The sequence below is a fragment of the Rhododendron vialii genome, chromosome 2a, assembly GCF_030253575.1.
Source record: "Rhododendron vialii isolate Sample 1 chromosome 2a, ASM3025357v1".
Classification (NCBI taxonomy): Eukaryota; Viridiplantae; Streptophyta; class Magnoliopsida; order Ericales; family Ericaceae; genus Rhododendron; species Rhododendron vialii.
In genome coordinates, this window is record NC_080558.1 from 367,459 (window position 1) to 388,007 (window position 20,549).

The 20,549-nt window shown below is 37.9% G+C and overlaps 4 protein-coding genes and 2 non-coding genes across 11 annotated transcripts; 3 read left to right on the forward strand and 3 right to left on the reverse strand.

Moving 5' to 3' along the window:
* Positions 1 to 1,104: 1,104 nt before the first annotated feature.
* LOC131315915 (calcium-binding protein CP1-like) lies at positions 1,105 to 2,116 on the reverse strand. Its single transcript, XM_058345149.1, has one exon. It carries the CDS (start codon positions 1,952 to 1,954, stop codon positions 1,505 to 1,507), a length of 450 nt encoding a protein of 149 aa, XP_058201132.1. The 5' UTR covers positions 1,955 to 2,116; the 3' UTR covers positions 1,105 to 1,504.
* A 4,287-nt stretch (positions 2,117 to 6,403) lies between these two features.
* LOC131318325 (small nucleolar RNA R66) lies at positions 6,404 to 6,479 on the forward strand. Its single transcript, XR_009197648.1, has one exon. It is a non-coding gene; the product is annotated as a small nucleolar RNA R66 (small nucleolar RNA).
* A 114-nt stretch (positions 6,480 to 6,593) lies between these two features.
* LOC131318297 (small nucleolar RNA snoR118) lies at positions 6,594 to 6,686 on the forward strand. Its single transcript, XR_009197621.1, has one exon. It is a non-coding gene; the product is annotated as a small nucleolar RNA snoR118 (small nucleolar RNA).
* A 1,702-nt stretch (positions 6,687 to 8,388) lies between these two features.
* Positions 8,389 to 11,759, reverse strand: LOC131315916 (GDSL esterase/lipase At4g16230-like). Of its 6 annotated transcripts, none has more exons than XM_058345154.1 (6): positions 11,370 to 11,759; positions 11,111 to 11,173; positions 10,165 to 10,295; positions 9,655 to 9,900; positions 8,896 to 9,151; positions 8,389 to 8,813 (listed from the first exon to the last, which is right to left on the reverse strand). In XM_058345154.1, the coding sequence occupies exons 4-6, from the start codon at positions 9,871 to 9,873 to the stop codon at positions 8,590 to 8,592; spliced, it is 699 nt and encodes a 232-aa protein (XP_058201137.1). In that variant the 5' UTR covers positions 9,874 to 9,900; positions 10,165 to 10,295; positions 11,111 to 11,173; positions 11,370 to 11,759; the 3' UTR covers positions 8,389 to 8,589. The 6 variants fall into 6 exon arrangements, with proteins under 6 accessions (XP_058201137.1, XP_058201136.1, XP_058201138.1 ...); XM_058345153.1 differs by having other exon boundaries at positions 11,268 to 11,759; XM_058345155.1 differs by having other exon boundaries at positions 11,164 to 11,759.
* A 1,013-nt stretch (positions 11,760 to 12,772) lies between these two features.
* On the reverse strand, positions 12,773 to 14,986 carry LOC131315917 (peroxidase 29). Its single transcript, XM_058345156.1, has 3 exons — positions 14,576 to 14,986; positions 13,594 to 13,954; positions 12,773 to 13,275 (listed from the first exon to the last, which is right to left on the reverse strand). Exons 1-3 carry the CDS (start codon positions 14,792 to 14,794, stop codon positions 12,869 to 12,871), a joined length of 987 nt encoding a protein of 328 aa, XP_058201139.1. The 5' UTR covers positions 14,795 to 14,986; the 3' UTR covers positions 12,773 to 12,868.
* A 2,930-nt stretch (positions 14,987 to 17,916) lies between these two features.
* Positions 17,917 to 19,939, forward strand: LOC131315919 (uncharacterized). Its single transcript, XM_058345157.1, has 4 exons — positions 17,917 to 18,229; positions 18,325 to 18,380; positions 19,434 to 19,500; positions 19,599 to 19,939. Exons 1-4 carry the CDS (start codon positions 18,089 to 18,091, stop codon positions 19,677 to 19,679), a joined length of 345 nt encoding a protein of 114 aa, XP_058201140.1. The 5' UTR covers positions 17,917 to 18,088; the 3' UTR covers positions 19,680 to 19,939.
* The last annotated feature ends 610 nt before the right edge of the window (positions 19,940 to 20,549 follow it).

The following is a 20,549-nucleotide window of genomic DNA, read 5'->3' on the forward strand; positions in this document are numbered from 1 at the left end:
CGCCAAATACTAATAGCTTTATCATCACCAACGCACCATCTCCACCCTTTTTGCAACACTGTTTGACCCACACAAATACTCCTCCAAGCCCAGGAGGCTGACTTTGGGCAGGAGGCCTCCCAAAAAGAGGAATTATGAAAGTATTTCCCTTTAAATAAACATTGCAACAGAGAACTGGGGCCATTAACCAAATGCCATCCTTGCTTAACAAGAAAAGCTAAATTGAAATAATGAAAATCACGAAAGCCAAGCCCTCCTTGCAATTTACTATCACAAAGCTTATTCCAATTGACCCTATTGATTTTGTTCTCACCTTCTTTTGAGCCCCACCAAAAGTTCCAAATCACAATGCATAAGTCCTTGCATACTCGCTTTGGCAATAGAAAGCATTGCATGATAAAATTGGGCATCGTACGTAATAGCAACAGATTTAAGCATGGTCTCTTTCCCAAGATCCATATAATTTTGTAAAATTTATTCCTAAAATTTAAAAATTAAAACAATTTATATTAGGCATTTCAACACTCTTAATACTACATTTATACTTATTTGAGATACGAATATATATGTTGCACAATCCACATGTTGGTGTATATATGTATGTATGATGTATTGAATTGTATAAATCAAAACCATTTTCACATAAAATTATTGCATATGTTTCGATAAACTTATGGAACTTAGCATTTCCAAACAAAAAATGGAACCAATGGTATAAAAAAAGAAGAAGAGATTTTGGCACTCCATTTTTTATGATGGCACTCCAAAATTTGTATTTTTGTGTAAAAATTACATATAACAAGACACACTAAAAGACAAATTTTAAAGTGCTATCGTAAAAAATTAAAGTGCCAAAATCATTTAAAAAAAAAAAAACCCTCCGATATATATGCCACCGAACCCTGACCTGGAGGCAGGGGAAGCTCTTCTATTCTACCATAGTCAACTGCTTTTCCAATAACACAATCGAAGTTAGGGATCCGGATGGCAGAAGGGCCTCCCAATTCGCTAACACTTTCACATTTTGCCACCCCATTTACAAGCTTTACAAGAATCTCTCATCTCATATCATATTTATAAAAGAGAGAAATGACAGTAAACAAAAGTGGCCAAAAAATTACTACTAGTAATAAGGATCTTGAATTGGAGCCGGTCCATTCAAAGACATCCCACGATCTTCCAGCTAGGGGTGAGTCATCAAAAATTCAAGAAGTACATGAGCTAATTAATTTCCAGCAAAGGTTTTATCCAATGTCGCCAACAATCATTTGAATAATTACTGCTCCTACCTGGCAGGAAAAATTTAGACCAAAAACAACCTTTGGCAACTGTGCATTTCTTCGATCACCTTATGCCCTCCTCAAATAAATTTAATAAAATTGCACATAAATTAATCCGAATATTCAATTATCAAACAAAACAAACAAAAGGAACCAAAACCAACGCCCCAAGACCTCATTTTCCGTCATCATTCATGCCGTGCTCATTCATCATATACTAACAATCAGACGGCCAAAATCTTGAGAAGACCGTCAAAAGTCACGCCTTGGGTTTCATCACCACCGCCCAATTTGATCATCGCGTTGATATCCTCATCGCTAGCATCATGAAACCCAGCCCATTTCAGGTAGCTCTTGAGATCCTCATGCCCGACCCGGCCATCTCCATCTCTGTCCATAACCCGGAACGCCGCCTCCATCGCACCGTTACTCCTCAATTCCAAAACCCCCTCGAATTCGTCGTACTCCACGTACCCGTTCTCGTTCGAATCCGCCGCCGTCATCATCTCCCCAATCACGTCCTCCGATGCTCCCCCTCCGCCGCCGTAAACCTTCCGGAGATCATCGCGGCTTATCTTGCCGTCGTGATCCACGTCAAGTACGTCGAACGCCGACCGCAAGTCGGACCGGGATTCGGCGATCTCGGGGCGGAGAGCGGTCCCGGTTGGACACATTTTGTGGGGGTTTTTTTTTCTTCCCGAAAAGGTCGTAAGGTGCTTGTATACTGGCTCCGAAACAAGGGTTGAGAGCGGTGATATATGAAAGGTGTATGTAATGGATGGTGTGAATGTGAGGTGGGTGGAGGCTATATATAGATAGAGCCAGAGGTTGAACCTCCAGCGTTTATGGGTCCACCTGGGGAAGACGGTATCAAATCAAATGACTTTGTGCTCCACGTTGGTAGGAATCGGCGGGTGGGTCGTAAGGGGTGACGTAAAATTACTCGTTGTGAAGGAAAATGTCAAGCTAGCGTATTGTAATGAAGTTTATTCATGTTGCTCATGCCATATTTTATCCTGCAATTTTTTGATACATATACTTCGGCCCGTTCTCTTCGATTTAACTTAAATTTAAGATTTTTATTTTTATTTAAATTTTTTTTTGCATTTGTTAGATTTGTGCCAAATTTTTTTAGGTTATTGATTCGTTTCGATGGGAGGAATTGAAAAAATAATTTTTTTTTTTACTTTTACCTAAATATTTTGAAGAAATAATCATTTTTAGCAACGGAAAAAAAAAATATTTTTGCAAATACTACCGGTTAAAAAAAACAGAAAACAACGATACAAACAAAATGAAACAAAAAAGAAAATCCGCCTGGTAGGCATCATATGCATCTATGTATTTGATTGGGTTCGAACCTCATTAAATAAATACAACTAATAATGCTGCCTTTCATCGAAAAAAGCCATATTGGTACCTCATTCCGCATGCTCAATATAGCATTCAACACAATATTGGATGCAAATTAATAAATCCCACACGCTTATTGGTGTACTTTTGTATGTGAAGTACATGCATGATCGATCACCTATTATTCGACTGTACAGTACAGACCAGCTACCAAACACACATATTTATTTCTTGTGATTCTCCTCCATTAACTTGCATGTGCCCGGCCACAATGGGTTCAGATACTAGCTTGCTAGCTAGTGTCCAAAGAGCATCATTTTTTGGTTCCAAGCATCCGAAGGGAATCATTACGTAGGAGACAAAGGTCCTTAATTGGCATTGTTTACCAATACTCAATAGAATACAAAATGGTTGTTGATTTTGTCACTTCTTTTTTTGCTAACGTCACTCTCATGTAAGTGTGTTTTTGGTGCAAAAATAAATTTGCAGGGGAGTAACGTTAACAAAAAAAGAGAGTGGCAAAATCATTTCCTTACAAAATTTGATATTATTGCGATAATGGCTAGTTAGCTATTAGTTCGTTAATTAAAAGATGCCCTACTGTAATTCATTGCATGCCTAAGTTTTGTGAAACTCATACCAAACCGTTATGAAATTCCGTTATGTAATTCCGTCGTAATTAACATTATAAAGGTCATCTCAATGCAGAAGACTTTCAATTATAGCTTAAAAGTGGTGGTACAGGTATGGACTTGATGGCCACTAATTTTGAATAAACAAATTGATTTACGCTTGCCATGACGTTGGAGAATTCTACCATGACGCATTGGAGATAAACAGATCTTGATATCACAATTGTGTCCTAATCAAGTACATTTGCAATTGTGGATCAAAAAAAAAAAGTACATTTGCAATTTAACTACTTGTTTGGAACTTAGAGAAAAGAAAGAAAAAAAGGAAAAGAAAATTTTGAAGAAAGTGTGGAGAAAAATTTTACAGTTCTGAATTCTTTGTTTTTTTTTTTTATAAATTTTCTTTCCTATTTCCTCTCTAATAAAACAAGGGAAATTATTTTCTTTACTGTAGTTAATCCTTTGTTTTGTACAATATATGTTGGAGGCTAAAAAATGTGTACACATAGAAATTAGCATTTTGTTGAAGGAGCAAAACACTTTATTTTATTTTATTTGCTAAGTAAAAAGGTTGAGAGAAGAAGGCCACAGTTACAACTCTCCTCTAGAACGAGAGGGACTTGCAACCACCATAATATATTGAAGGAGCAAAACTATTTGAGCACCAAAGTATATATTCCCCATTTGATAAAAAAAGAAGAAGATAATTAGAGGCCGGTCCTCCTTTCTAGCCTCGGTATGATCCCAACCTTGAAATATTTTTCTGAAGCTGGAGGGCTCGGGTATGTTGGGTGATGGACGTTTTTGCCCTTTTTCGGGTTTACTATATATAGGCTTGTTTTCAAAAGAATATTGACGGAGAGAGAAGACAGATAGAGAGAGAGAGAGAGTGCGCGATCGCGATCGCGATCGTGAGAGCGATCTCGAGAGAGAGAGAGAGAGAGAGAGAGATCGCGATAGAGAGAGCGATTGATGTCTAGCTTGAGCGATTGATGTTCGATTGAGAGGAGGAATTGCGTTGGATTGAGATTCAATCGATCTGTTGAGGTATTTTTGAGTATGTTGTTAGATTTGATTAGTTATTCAGTTGATGTACTTTTCATTTAGCAGTGATATATATTGCTTTGTGATTCGTTGTAGCTTTGTGGTGCGTGAGGAGATACAGGTTGATGGAGTCGAGCAGATGAGGTATTTAATATCGTTTTTGTTGGTAAATTTGTTTATTTCAGTGTTTATGTGATTGTTTTGATATATGAGAACTGTTTTTAGATCTATGAGAACTGGTTTCTGAATTACGAGAGCTAGTGTCTAAACTATGAGAACTATTTTTTGAACTATGAGAACTAGTTTTCGAACTATGAGAACTGTTTTCTGAACAATGTTTCAGTAGAAAAATACACAGTTCTCATAGACAGATGTCATGTATAATACACAATTCTCATAGAAAAATACACAGTTCTCATAGAAAAATACAATGTTCCAGTAGAAAATACACAATTCTTATAGACAAATCTCATGTATAATACACAATTCTCATAGAAAAATACATTGTTCTGATAAACAGTTCTCGCAGAAAATACACAGTTCTCATGGATAAGTATGATGACGTGTAACTTTTTAAAAATGTATTCTTTCGGAACAGAATACACAGTTCAAATCTTGTAAGTCTTCTTGTGTCCCGTTAAATATATGAACAAAAGTTAGATAGAGTGTTTACGTTGTCTCATCATAGGTATAGTACACAGTTCTCATAGAAAAATAAACAGTTCTCATAGACAGATGTCATGTATAATACACAATTCTCATAGAAAAAACTCAAAAATGAAAAACCTAAAGCGAAACCATCGAAAGTGCTCATTATCCTGACCTCTTCGCCGCCGGATAAGTGGCTAGTCTCCTCCTTGAAGGAGCTGATCGAGAACAGTTCACATAGAACCCTACACACAATTCACATAACTCGAAAACACATACTTCACATAGACGCAACACGTTTTTGAGAGTTAGGGTTCTCATATACATATTTTACAGTTCGCATAAACTTTCGATATTCTTTAATGTACATACCTTTCTTTGCCATATTGAAATGTTGTTGCCTGATCGATTGCACGAGAGAGAGAGAGAGAGAGAGAGAGAGAGAGAGAGAGAGCTGTTGAGCAGAAGAGTTAGGGTTCTGTAGCGGTAGAGTTAGGGTGGTTCTGTAGTGGTTGGGGAGAGAGAAGGTTTTGTTGAGCCGTATGGAGAGGATTCAGGAACGTGACTCGCGAGGTGTATTTTTGACCCGCGAGAGGATCCGAAATGCTTGTTTTGACCCGCGAGGGGTATTTTTGTCCACAATGTAGCGCCGGGACTAAGGGGGGTATAGAATATTTTGTGCTGGACTGAATTAGGTCCGAGCCTAATTTTTTGGGCTGGCCTAAAAATCCCCCCCAAAAAAAAAGTATATTCCCCCATCCACGTCGAATTATCACCATGGCCCATAGGGTTTCAGGCTCAGGCCCATATGTAATTGTCTTGGACACCGAGGAATACCGATATTGGGCCATTAAGGCCTCATTCAAGCCTGGTTGTTCAAAGTTCGATAGCCCACTGGTCATTTCGTAATTACAATGAGATGATGAAGCTGCCTTCGGTAATTCTGGTACATTAGATCGAACCCTAATTCCCAATTTCACAGTACTTAACCCAAGCTGCTACCTCGCCTTTCTTCATGCCCTTCACATGAGCGCTCGCTCGCTCGCTCTCTCTCTCATATGTACCTCTCTCTCTCTCTCTCTCTCTCTCTCTCTCTCTCTCTCTCATATGTATCTATGTACAAATTTATTTTCCGATTGATAAATTGCCTATTGATGGAAACCTTTCGTTGGATTTAGTGGGAAGGTTTTCTGTCATCTGTTTGCATATGCATATAGATAGGCACAGATTTAGTGCAGGGGAGTTGAGTCACTTCGTCTTAAATCTTTCCAGGCGCAGTGAATAATCTCCGGCCAAATCTTTTTTTTTCCACAATTTTTTTTTCTTTCTGGTCGCACGCCAATTTCGAAAATTGTAACTATTTTGTGTTTCATGAATAGACTGTTGAGCAAATTCATTTATGTCGTCGCAAATTATCTTCTTTACTGAGTTTGAGAATAGGGGGGTTCCTATGATGGCATGATATCTTTGAGACCTGATTGTCTAACCTTGATGACAAATCAAGCAATTTTCTACTGAGGACTCCGTTAACATTTGCGTATTATTTCCCCCTTTTCTTGTTTAGGTAGTGATTCAGTTCTTTGTTAATCTCCGCTGAATATGTTGAGCAAGATTTGATGTGGAATCCAGAAAGAATTGAAATGATGAAATGTGCACTGGGCTCTGAGTAGTTGTACTCCAACTACTTTTTGATGGATAACTCCGCTGCCTAGAAAGCTATTTCTGATCTCCCTTTCTCTCTGATTTTCGGCTGGAATCAGGAATTGATGGATGCAATGATATGTTCGTTTGCCAAGAATTTCTTTAGAAATTTCATGCTGGAAATGTGTTAGATTCAAAGCATATGCACCCTAATTGAGATGAACGATGATACCTTTTTTAGGGGGAGCTATATATGTTTCACGATATGATGAAGACATGAAATTGAACGAATTGAGATGGTTTTATGTTGGATCATGTAATAGTTAAATCTTGACAAGAAATCTCACAACTAGCTTTTGCTACTCTAGCGAAATCAACTCGAGAGCAATCAATTCCAGATCCAATGTTTGGGACGCTAGTCCTATATACCAAACATGATTGCATGCTTTCGTATAACATAAGAACAAAACTCGCAGATGAAATTCAAAGACCTTGTCGAACCCCAGTGCTAGGTTTGAGATATGTCAACTTGATTCTAGTTAGCTCATGTGACAATAATTCATACAAGCGTTGTTGTGGTTTCGGTGGAATATGTGACAAATATAAACGGAGAAAAGAATAGTCAGCTAAAAGAAACTATATATAGTTCCTTCCCAATTGACTGACTTACTTTGTATTACAGCTGCAGAATTTTGGCTTGAATCCGTACTTTGGTTTCAATTATATTGCCCAAATTTTGGCCTGAATTCATACTTCGGAATGCTGCATATTCCTCTTCTTCCGCTGAGTGCTCGGGGGATAGAAAGCGGGGTTGGCAGCAAGCGTGATGCTTCCAATTGCATTGCCCAATACCTCAAAGTACTTTTTCATACACGCTTTGGGCCATAAGATTTGAATACACAATTTGAACTCAATGGCGGCGATATTTGTTTGATTCCAATTGATGCTGATTTGAGTGACCATGCTTGTGACGGTTTGGAACCCTTAGGAATCCACCGTATTGGTCAAGTTTTCGTATCGCTCCAATCGCTGTTACTAACCAGTGAACCCTATTTCACTTAGAGATATCGAGAACTTGCTCCAATGGAAATTAAAATGGAGAAACAGAGTATTCAAGGGAATACAACACGGGAGGAACAAAGTATATATATATATATAATCAGCTGAAAGGATATCGAGAGCCCCGCTCCAACACCCGAAGAACAAAGTATTCGAAAGAATACAACAAGAGAGCATTCTTGGCATCACTTTCGACACTGCTACTGGTGGTTTCTCAACGGCCAAAAAAAATGGAGGGTTTTATTGAAGCCTATTTTTGTGAACGTGCCAAAACCATATTAGATGGCGTGGATGGCATACAGAGATGGTCTTCTCTGTATTGATTGATATGGAGAGAAGGATTTATGGTCTTCAGATGTAATTGAAGTATTTAAGAACTTCGAGATTTACTTTGATGAGCTCTATCCAAGATTCGTGGAGGCCTTTGCTAAGAGTGGAGAAGCCGTAGAAGAACAAAATGAAGAAAGAAATTCAGTTGAAGGATTGAAGAGGCTCAAAAGATAAAGACAGGAAGTGATGACTCCTGATCATTACATTGAATCCATAACCTATTCCCCTTCTGTTGAAGGAATTCAGTTACAATTCCTTGGCTGATGTTGCACATTTTTGTACTTCTGACAAAGATTTAGGAGATGGAGATAGTTTGATCTACTTTTACTACGATGCAAATGCAACTACCTGTTATTCAACAAGCAAGAGAGAGAGAGAGAGAGAGAGAGAGAGAGAGAGAGTTAAAGAATGACAGCAGGAGTCCCCCCGCAATTTTCAGAAAAAAAACTGTGACCCATAATAAGGTTTTGCAATTTGTGAAGCCTAATTCAAATAAATCATCCTCTGTAACAACATAATAAATGAAAGGAGCACGACGTGACCGTTTCCATTTGAAGTTTAACTTCACCATCTCCTGAACCAATCTCATTATGTTTCACAGTTCAAGATTTCATAAGGTGGCGGATATTCACCGGTGAAATATCATCAGAATCACCATCCATCAATCGCTTTGCTATAATCACATTAGTGGCATCCGTTGGATGGTAAGGGTCCCAAAAAACGTACTTCGATCTGTCAGGACAAACTTTAGACTTTGGACCACACGGTATCAGACCCCCAAATTTACCAGCAACGGCACAACATGCTGAATTCTCAATCTCAAAACCTGTGACACAAAATGAGCAGTAATTGATCAAGAAAATTTAAGCAACTAAGATATAAACATCTGATATCTGCATTAAACGTACCATAGGATTTGTAATTTTGCACAATATCATCTACAATGCGGTAAACATCTGCGTAAATAAACGTTGCACCCTTGAGATTTGCACTGAGTTCTGCCACGAGGTCTTTCAATGGGGCGTTGAACATCTGAGCTAGTTCATTTGGGAAAGCAACACAATTCTCTCCTGCGGATGGATTTATCTCTCTTTGGTATGGAATGCACCCGATCGGCCCAACATTTACCACAATGATCTTTCTAGCTCCCATATTGTAGAGTCTCTGAGGAATGTTACGAAATCGTTATGGAGTGTTTATTAACAAACTAGATTTTCTCTGACAATCTTCTTTTAGGTTGTTTTTGGAACTGAGGGAAAAGAATACGTAAATGATTCTTGTTCTTTAGATGGGATCATACAATGAAATAAAATCTCTTATTCTTTTTCCGCTCGCCTGCACAAATCCAAGACCTAATACAGCCTCACGGTCTCACCCCTGTTTGATTCACGGATAAGATTACATGGGATAAGCTACCCTGGTAAACATATCCCAAAGAGGATAATTTTTGTCTTTTGAAAACTAGCATCCGGTGTATGTTGCCTCCACCGGGACAAAATAATCCTAATTACTACACATGCAAGATAAAATGATCACTTGAGATTGCTTATCCTCGTATCCTGGACCACTTGCACTATCAAACGTAGAATTATTATGACAGATTGTTTGTCCAATCCTGCTATTTTATCTGCGAAACAAACACTTATGTAGTGGCAAGCGTGGAATACCGTTAGTTGTAATCTAAATCTTGAGATCAAGGCATCCACAAACGTCTGTGGAGAAATCAACTTTTGCTCAACCGTTGAGAGAACGGGTACTAGGTAGTTGTTGATGAAATCATTTGAGCCCATTGTTATCGAGTAGAGAGCCCTATTGAACAGCTTCATCGCTGCTGGAGAACCTATGCTTGAGATAATGTCTTGTCTGGTGTTTGCAAAGTTATCCATCTGTGCGTCCAAGTTGATCCTACCACCCTGTGGAGTCGATATGCACGTTAGTGCCTGTCAAATCTATTTGTGTATATGTACTTAACATGTAGTAGCTTGCAAGAATATGCACTTGATTTCACATGACTTCAATGACATAGATATGCTTGTGATCTTCAAATTCTTTTTTCAAAATTGAGACCAAGTTTATTATATATCCAAAAAGCAATCAGATCCAACATTTGTTTTTGGAGATGCACAAATATATTTTAAAAACAAAACTTATATTAAATAGAGATCAAGGAAACTCACAAAGATCTTTCCAGTATGATTTAGAATTCCACCTCCACCGGAAGCATAACTGACACCTTGCAGAACCACAGGTCCAGTGGTAGTTGGATCTAAGTATGGAGGAGTAAAATCTTTTAATCCAATTTCTTGACCTGGCAATAGGAAAAAAAGAACAAAGAACAAATAAAAGATTATTAGTATTGTTATCAGAATCAAAATTTCTGAATCAGCTTCTACTTTCAAAATGCCAAAGCAAATAGGAGTAGCACAACAGTTTAACAAAATAGGAGTAACACAAAGCAAAAACTTGCCTACAATGTCGACTATAGTTCTTCCATTCGTGTATCGCCCTGTTGGCTTTCCAAAATCAATTCCATTAGGAATGAAGTTAGCTTTTGAGAGAGAAACAATGTAGTTGTTGTTTCCCACCTCAACCAAAGAATCTCCAAAAACAAAATTAGCTGGAACATTATCCGCCAAGCATAGCCCAGGCAAGGCCAAGACTGTCAAAAGTTGAAATGCAATCCCAACAGTTGGCATACCCAATAGAATACCCATTTCAGTGAAAACAAAAGAGAGCAACAATATGTGCAAACACACTCCAGGAAAAGTGATTGTAAGAAAGGGAGCAGGCTGTATTTTACATTGTTCTGTGTCCTAAATTGTACTCGCAAATGAAAATATAAAATCAAGAGGAGAACAATGAACCCAACCGAAACAAATATTAGAAAACTTGCTTTCCTCGATACTTATGCCTTAATATACTTTCACCACCGGTGTGAATCACTCGAACCACATATCAAACATATGGACTGCAGGTGAGGAAACTAGGCAAAAACAACACACACCAAAAGCATTATGAGCACTATCTTGTTATGGGTAATGCAAAAAACATGGAGTACGGATACAAAAACGAAAAAGAAACCAATGGAAGACACAGTTTGTATAAAATGTGATAAAAACTTACTCTTTTATAGAGCAGCTTCTGTAAAAATACAGCATGGGTGATGAAAGACTCACATTAAATGCCCTGCAAAATCAGCAACAAATCCGTGAGAAGAAAATCCATTTGGGATGGTAATTAATAATTGTGACTAGGCCCGGAAGAGGGGAGAAAACCAGACCCATATCAGAAATTTACGGAAAACTTTGCAGCTGACTCTGGAGTTTGTGAATTTGCTGAAAACATTGTAGTATATTTTTGTAGGAAGAAGTAAATGTTTCACCTGCCAACGAACCTAACTACCCATCAAATTTTCAATCCAATCAATAGGCCTTTGTGTTTTCCATTTTTTTGGGCTGAAGATCCAATGGGACTTGACAACCTGTGCAAATTCAATGCAGTCAGTAGAACTCGCCAACTGGGCCAAGAACAACCAAAATCATAGGTATGGGCAAAGTAAAGGGTGGTATGGGCAAAGAGTATTACTATTAAGTCCTTCAAATTATAAGGGTAGTCCCATGCTCAAGATTTGGTTTTTAGTTGGGTTTTTTGATCGTGCTGGTCTCTTAATTACCACGTACTCTACTAAAAGAGCACGTCCTATATAGTGGGATTTATGGGCTGAAATAGATCCCAGACACAATTGTATGGTGGTCCATGAGAGGTATGTTTCTGCTTTCCAAATCTGTTTTTGGTTTTCCCTCTAAATCAATGGTGACTTATGATAAATCTCCTCTCTTTTTTTTTTTTTTTTGGAAGAAAATAGTACTAAAGGCATAACAGAAGATTCTTACCACTCAAAAAAAAACGAAAAAGTATGGTAATGACTGCCCTTAGAGCCGCGGATAATATCTAGAAAGTGCATTTATATATGTGAAAAAGTGTATAAAAATCTATAAATGTGTAGCGATTTTAAGTGAATGTCTAATGTTATAGATATCATTTGAAAATTTTCCACCAATCTTAGAGTCCAGATTTTTGAAGTAGCGCACAATCTTATATACTGCATGACTAAATTGACGGGTTTTGTTTGAATTATGAATTCAAGGAGGAACTCGTACAGGTAAGTTAGAAGGGAAAGGTATGTAAGTTTGATAACCATCTCGCGCTTAGTTCTTTTTCTCTAACAATGATTCAAACAAAGTCACAGTCCTATATCAAAACACTATCTAAGAAAGTAAGGCCAGTATTTCCTTCAGGATTAATTGAGATGAGAATAGGAATTACATTCCTGGGATAAATTGAAACCCAGTTGGCCGTGTGACTCCTAGGAGTTTGTGTTTTGGTTTTAGTACTGGAGTTTACTCACCTGTGATGTGAGGGTATCTTGTCTTCAATAAGTAGAAAGAAGCTGAAACTTTGAAAGCAATCCACACCCCATTTATTATAGCCATCTCTTGTTGATTACGACTCATTGAAGAATCGAAGAATTGGAATTTGAAAACGAATCAATGTTACTGTTTGTACTTTGTAGTACTGTTTTAATTCCACCCCAAATATACTGTTTGTAAACCATTTTTTCATGTAACAAGATCTACAAGAGATGAAAATATAGCTGATAAACAAACCAAACTAGAAACTACTCAAGTTCGAGCTAGTGTTCGCTTGTTAAAAACTGATATCATAGTTCTCTCTTATTGATTATGATTCATTGAGAAAGGGCAGAATCAGAGTTTGGAAATGGAATGATGTAACAGTTTGTATTATTTTTATTTCACTCCACACCAAAATTCCGTTTGTACACACCACGTCAACACATAAACAACGAGAAAACACCACTACTCAGCTTATCTCATTACAAACTTCTCTAATAACACCTTGATTCCCAGTAAGAACACCAGAAGAAGACAGCTTAACAAATGCAGAAGAGAAAGCCTGAAAGAACCCATCCCGATCGGACGCGAACCATTGGACAAACGGAGCCGTTCGCGGATCCAGCGGCATCTCTGCATCGACCCTCAGCACTCCACGGCCTCTCATGGCATTGTCATAGTATTGGTTGTCAAAAATGAGTGTAGTTGGGTCGTTGAATACAAAGCTAGTGTTTGGTGTCAATGAGCCCAGTGGGCAGCCCGATCTTATTATCAGGTCCAGACCAGGTTCCGCAGCAGATTTGGGCTTTCCTGTTTCTGGGCTCTGGAGACGGCTTAGGATACTTTCACAGTGACTGATTCCTAGTGTGTGGCTACCTGCATGCAAAAGGCAAAAGGGTAACGTATCAAGGTCACAAATCACCTGTTTGTCAATGACTTGTCATTCAATGGTCCGAGACCACAAAACACAACTACGCAAATTTCGACCTAAACACTGATGTTGGTCACATGAGAAAAAGGTAGTATCTCCAGATTTCACTTTAATGAATCGAAAATCAACAAAAGTGAGTTGTGTCCGACTCAATTAAATAGTTTTAGGTTGGACAAGACATGGCACTAATGTGCAAAAGAAAGTTTTTATGATATTGCTTGTGAAAAAAATGTATGCAAGAGGATTTCATGCCACATATATACCCAAAATGGCCACAGATTCTTCAATGGTCATCCCATGCTTGGCAAAAACCTGAAGCATTCCATCAACTCCGATATTTCCAGGAGGAAGCAAGGCATCAGCAAGTTTATAGCTTGGAGGGGAAATGGAATCCCTTCTTCCCAATGGAACAATTACCAGGGGTCCTCCGGAAATCACTATCGCCTCCCGAGCAGCCAAAATGATAATGTCAGCACAGGAAACTTGCTGGGGACACGCCTCCTCCACCATTGATTTTATTATGCCAATTGACTCCCTCTCTCGGACTCCAAAATTCTTGGATGAAGCCATCTCGGATTGCGTGGCTTGGTCATTTGGGTCAAGTAGGATAGATGAATCACAGCCCTGCGGTCAAAAAAAGATATTTCAAACTTATGTTTGTATCATTGGCAATTTGGGCGCTAGCCCTGTTTGGCTTTGTTTTATTTATTTATTTTGATTATAGCAAAATGTAAACAATAGAAGTTTGAAAAACATGCACGTTTTCATTTTTGCCCTTCACTGTTTTTCATGCATTTTGGAAAATGAAACAGAATTTTTTTTGAAAACCATGACAAACAGGTGTTTTGAAAAGCAGAAGACAGAGAAAGTTTGGCTCCCAAGGTGAAGCTTAAGGCCATAATGCAGCTATGTGGTTCACTTCACTAAAATGAAGATTAGCATGAAAAGATTAATCTTCAGTTTAGACGTTTGGTTTGGTAAAAGTTGATGTATTGTAGCCGAGGAAAAAAGAAGAAGTTGACGTACATTGTAAATGGAATCATCATTCATCAATTTAAGAAAAATGACCATTCTATGCTGATGAAATGGCCATTCCATTTTTCCCAAAATCATTCCAAACCGAACACTACTTAGTTACTTTTGACATATATGCAAATGGGACATCCGTACATAGGTTTTCATTTTTACATGATAACCTGAGGCTAGCTGAGGATGACTTGGTTTGACACAGAGAGAGAGAGAGACCTGAACTTGGCAGTCATGGAACATCAGCCTTAACAGACCAGCAGGGGAAGTTGGATCAGAGAGAGTCATGGACTGAACTCCATCGCTAACGATGTCCTCAACTTGAGGGCATGTTCTCTCATAGAAACCATAACTAAGTTTCCCTCCTTCAACCTCGACCCAAAATGAAACCACAAATATCACTCCACATATTGTATTTCTCAAGCCCATATTTCTCATGAGTAAACTTTTTGCAAGTTTGTAACTTCACAACATGGAGCGTTTAAATATAGACAAGAACAAACTTAGGGCTGTTTGGAGGTCCGATTTTCATTAAAGACTAGAAGATACTATTGTCCTGTTATACTATGTGAGCTTACTAGTTCATAATGTTACAGTATGTTAAAGATTGTTGACATGACATTTCGTGAAGGATAAGGATAAGGATAGGCATAGGCAGAGAAAGCTGGAATATGGCTTTCTAAAATTAGGATTCTCTTCCTTAATGTGTTGTTTGGAATCATGTGAAGCTAATCTATGTAAGCATGTGAGATTTTGTTGGGGGCTTAGTAGTGCACCTCAGTACAGCTTTACAAGCAAAAACTACCAAGACTAGTTTTCTCATGATAGGAGAAGCGCAATTAAGAGACTAAAAATATGGTGACCATGTTTTAGATATTACGTGAAGTGTTACCACTGCAAAGGTCCCATAACAAGCTGAGGAGAAAGAAAATTTGAGGAAAAAGATATATGCATATATATGATGATCCCGCTTACACTAAAGTCTATCTTCACAATACGTTTAGGAATCATTAATTTTTTTTAGTTATAGTATTTGTATGCCTTTCCTCTGAGAAACTCTATGGTACTGTAGTTTGGACCCAAAAACTATCCTACCCTTCTAGGTCCCTAATGCTACTTGTGCCTTTTCATCAATGTCACAGTTGGGTTATATGCTAAACTGCTTTTAAATCATGCGAAAAACATTAATATCAATATCGTTTGATTGATTTGAAAGTTGGTTACTTATCAAGAAAGAATCGTTCCGAAGGTGTTTTAACCATGCTAAAGCCATTACCTCATTTTTATGATTGGAAAGTAGGTCGTGTATTAATTTACGGGAAGAATTGTATTTTCCCAAAATATAGACACATTATTACAGAAGCACTGTCCCAATGTCTTGTCAAATGACTGCAGAGGAGATCGAGGCATTTGTGTCTGAAATCTGGGCTGCACAACTGGGACTTCAGCACATGGTTTTATGTACGATTTGTCAAAGTACAACGTCCAGTGAAATCAATGCTGCCATGGACCCAATCAAGATGTAAGCCAGAGGTTCAGTTAAGCTCTCAACAGTGTAGGTGCAACTGGCCCCCTCAATGTATGTCTTGGCTTCCAAGACCAGAAGCAACAGAGTACGAGAAACAACTACTCCTCTAATTTATTGTATTATGTAGATTGAAGATCCAGCCACAATCTTCTTTATTAACAGTATCATCGGTGTAAAATTAAGCTGCGTGTTGCAAACCTATGCGGAAAACACACCATCATGTAGCATCTACCTAGTGATGTCAAATGAGCTGATGCGGTGGATTGTTCCAGTTTAGTTTGAGAAATGAAAGAGTTTGAAAAAAACATGATTAAGCTTGGCTTTATTTACATGACAACCCAATCTTGAAAGAACTTTTATCGAGCCAAAACGAGCTCATAATTGAATAGTTTGGTTCATTTATCAATCCTACATCTATCTCTTCCTACTTTTCTTCTTTTGAATATCAATGTCTTATCACTGGATGCCAACTGCAATACTCCCAACTTTCCTTAGACATGTAAGTTGTTAAACTTCAACATTAAAATCTCCCTATGATTGCTTCTGAATTCCAACCCCACCTCATTAAACTGATCAATTTCTCGCATTAGTTTTAGATTGTAGTCTTCCTTACCAGCAGAATTTGTGCAGAAATCAAAGGCTGTAGCCAGACAACAACATTGGAAGACAATTGTGGATTTCCATTTCTTTTGAAACATCACACTCTTCTTTCTTCTTCTTTTCTTTTTTCCTTTGGTTTTGTTTTTGCTTTCTGTTTCCATAAACTAATTGAAAACCAATAACTCATCAATGTGACAATGACTAGCAATAACTGTGATAGATGTTCATTTTCAATGAAGATAAAAACTTTTTTATGGAGTGTGCCGTAAAAAGTGTTTGCGGAGGTAAATCCCACGTGTGTTTTGGACAGTTTAGATTTTAAACAAACTTTTTCGGGAAAGAGTTGAGTTAAAACTCTTCTTCAAAAAAGTTTCATTAAAATCCGAACCGTTAATTGTCGAAAAGAATGGCTATCATATGGCGCCCCCGCAAATGACTTATTCATGGCTGCTCCGTGAATAAGTATCTCTCTTTAATGAAACTCTCTTAATATCTTCTCTTGCATGGCATAGGATCAGTAGCTATCATCGCATTGCTGTCATCAATTCTCTGCTGCTATATCAATTTTACACTATTTGGGGTGGGGACCATCAATAACTTAGAGCTGGCCCACATTGGCCTAGTAAGAGGGGGCAACCCCGTTTAGGACAAGAGGGTGTCAAGGTCCAGTTCAGTTTCGTTCGGTTGTGTCCAGCTTTTCATTTTGGGGGCCTATTCTAAGCAAAATAGGCCCATAAGAGCATCAACACACCAGGCTCAGCAAATTTTGGACCAAATTAATCCTCAAAACTCACTTTTTTACTTTAGCTAGTGATTGTCACATAATTATACAGAAATCAGACTCTTTATTTTCACTCTCTTTTCAATAAAATATTCACAAAAAGAGCTCCACCATCTCCCCAATAAAATATTGGGGTTTATTAGAAAATGAGTGAATAGTTACTCGTTTCTTCAGCCGAGTAACTGTAGCAATTTATAAAATCTGTAATTTGGTGATGGATTTGTTGAGTCTGATGTTGGGGCTTTTTGAGTGTTTTTGGAGATTTTCATTCGTTAGTTTAGTTTAAAGAGGGAGGAGGCTAGCCTGGTGCGGATGCTCTAATAATTATCAAAATGTTTATTTTATTGAGAATTCTGCCATGCAAAAGATAATATTGATATGATGCCAATCAATATCAATATCTTGTCGGAACTCATTTATCTTGAGCAAATGGGTTTGATCCAATGTGCATTATTCAAGATAAATGTGGTGCTTACACATTGAATGGTATTCGATCGATATAACTATTCGCAAGGTTGAAATTCTCGATAAGCTCGACAATATGAACAGTTTTCATCATTATTTTGGCCAATTTAGCCCCACAAAATAAAAAATGGACCGGACTGGATACAGTCAAACTGGACTGGCCCTTAACCCCAAAAGAAGAGCCAAACGGCCCAAACCCAAAAGAAATCCCAAATCAACAGTTCCGGGCGCGTGTGAATCTGATTGCCATTAGAATTTGGAAAGCCCTAGTCCATTGATAACTGCTCTGAGAAAGAAGAGAGAGGGGTTTTGCTGCCACTTTTGGAGTTTACAGAGATTTACAGAGGAAGAAAGGAAAATGGAGGGAGGAGGTGGTGGAGAAGAAGGGATGATAGAGAGTAGAGAGGACTCCAAGGACTTGCAGCAGCAGAGCAAAGCCCTCGACAAGCTCACCGACCATGTCGAAGACCGTCAGCTCGATTCCACTCGCGTTCAAGAGGTATAGCATACCTTTGATAACATGAATGTGTTGTATAATTGATTGAAAAAGTTACTTATGATTGTTGTGGCGATGTATGTATGTGTGGACTATAGGCTATGGCATCAATTTCTGCAGCTAAGGAGGCTGATTTGAATGCTATGCGAATGAGGTATCCGTATATGTCTCTCACACTTCCAGTTCGTCTTACTTCTCGAATGATTAAAAAGAAAGGAGAAAGTTGAATTCTTTATGCTGTGGGATTCAGTCGGTTCGATTTAGGGTACAGGGTTTAGGGCTGTTATCCGTAAGGTTCTCAACTATCTTTGTTTTACTTGTGTGATAATGATGGAGCATCTAGAAGCCTTCTTCTTTTTTTATGAGAGTTGAAATAAGTACTGGAGTTCACTGCGCGATTATGGATGGTAATCCCAATTTGATGCATGAAATGCTTCGTGTTAGTTTGTGAACGCAGTGTTGGATTAAATATTCAAGAAATTTGGTTTCCAGAATGTGTCCAAGGCTTAGGCTTGGTTGGGTCGAATATCACAAACTTATGATGAAGTAATGAACTCAAGATTAGATAATGGCTTTCTTCGGCAGTTCAGATCAAACAATGTCATTCGCACGAAGGTTCTTAGTAACATGCACAAGAAGTAGCTGAGAAAACAATGAGCAATGTTGCATGATTTTTTGAAACTTCCGCTTATATACTTTTGAGGAGTTGGTGTTGGTCAGATTTTTTCAATCATTTCTCCTATCCTTATTTTTAGATTATGTCTATGTATTTTGCCCCCCTGTTTTTTTATGTTGTTGAAGATTTTACATCTGTGTATTTTGTCTTTGGTTAGTGAGAAATATAACTCTTCTTGGTTGAACCAAAAAAACATATAACAAAAGAAATGAAATCCTACTCCAGAGTACAAGATTGTCTGTCATCTTTTTTTCATAAGGTGAACTATAAGCGACAGCATTGTTGTTCTTAATGAATCATTGTTGTTACTATATTTGCTTCATTAATGAAGTATAGCATACTTTAACTAAATTCAACGCTCATTGTAAACGGCGATCGGTGGTGTTTGACTTTCTTAAGAGGAAATTGAACCGTGAATTTTCAAGTAGAAAGCACTTTCATTCCTCTCTGCTATTTGGGCATTTGTTAAGTACTGCCAATTGCGGCACAACCTATGATATAGACATGGTGATGGAAACTGGTTTCTTGCAGGGAGAAAGAATTGGCAGCAGTTAAGATAAATGCAGCTGAAGTTGACATAATTGCGATCGAACTAGAGGTTAGGTCTGGAGATTCGGTGGTGTTCTTTTAATGTGTTACGGTTCATTTCTGCGGCCAAGGGTTCTTATTGTTTTTTCGTTTGCATCTTGGCAACAGCTGGACAAGAAGGTGGCTGAAAGAACTTTACGGGAGCACAAAGGTGATGCCGTTGCTGCCATTCGGTACTTGCTTCGCTAGAAAAGCCTTTCAACCCTGGAAGTGTCAAGGTTTCCTTGTCAGTTTCCACCTATCAAGTCCACCACATTGCTTTTCCTTGTCTGAAGAAATGGAAAAGTGTAAATGCTTATTTCACTTGCAACAACTTCCGACCATGCCAATGGGCTATATGATGTTTGCTAAACATTTCTGTTCTCCTCATATGTGTAGTGAATTGAATGGAAATGATATGAGCTTCTTACCTCTGTTTCAGAGATAAATTGGAAAAATATTCTGATTAACATCTTGAGTGGGAATGGGGTGGACACTCGTTGGTTTGTCTATGCTATGCTTGCAAGCTGGTGCTTTGCCTATTCTAAAATTTAATTTCAAATGTTAACAAACCAAAAACAGAAATAAATATTTTAAAAACAGAAATAAAATTGTTAAAATCTTTTCAAAATAAGGCCACTCAAGAGCTTTATGATATGAATAAAAAATTAATTTCTCTAGAAAAAAGGGAATTAGTCATGATGATGACTCAAATTATTTAAATCTAATTAATAATGTAGTACCAGAAATGGCATGTAAAGGTAAACTTGGTAATACAAAAAGAATATACTATCAGCAATATTATTGCATTAGTTGATAGTGGAGCAGATATGAATTGTATTCAAGAATGAATTGTTCCAACCCAATATTTTGAGAAAACTTCGCAAAGTCTCACTAATGTTAGTGGATTTAAGATGATTATCAAATATAAGCTTAATAATATATACATTTGCAATAAGGGAGTTTGTTTGGAGATAACATTTCTTTGTATAAGAAATCTTCAGCAAGTGTTAATATTGGGAACCCCTTTTTTTGGCAATGTTGATGCCAATGCAAACTAGTACTGATGGTATTACTCCT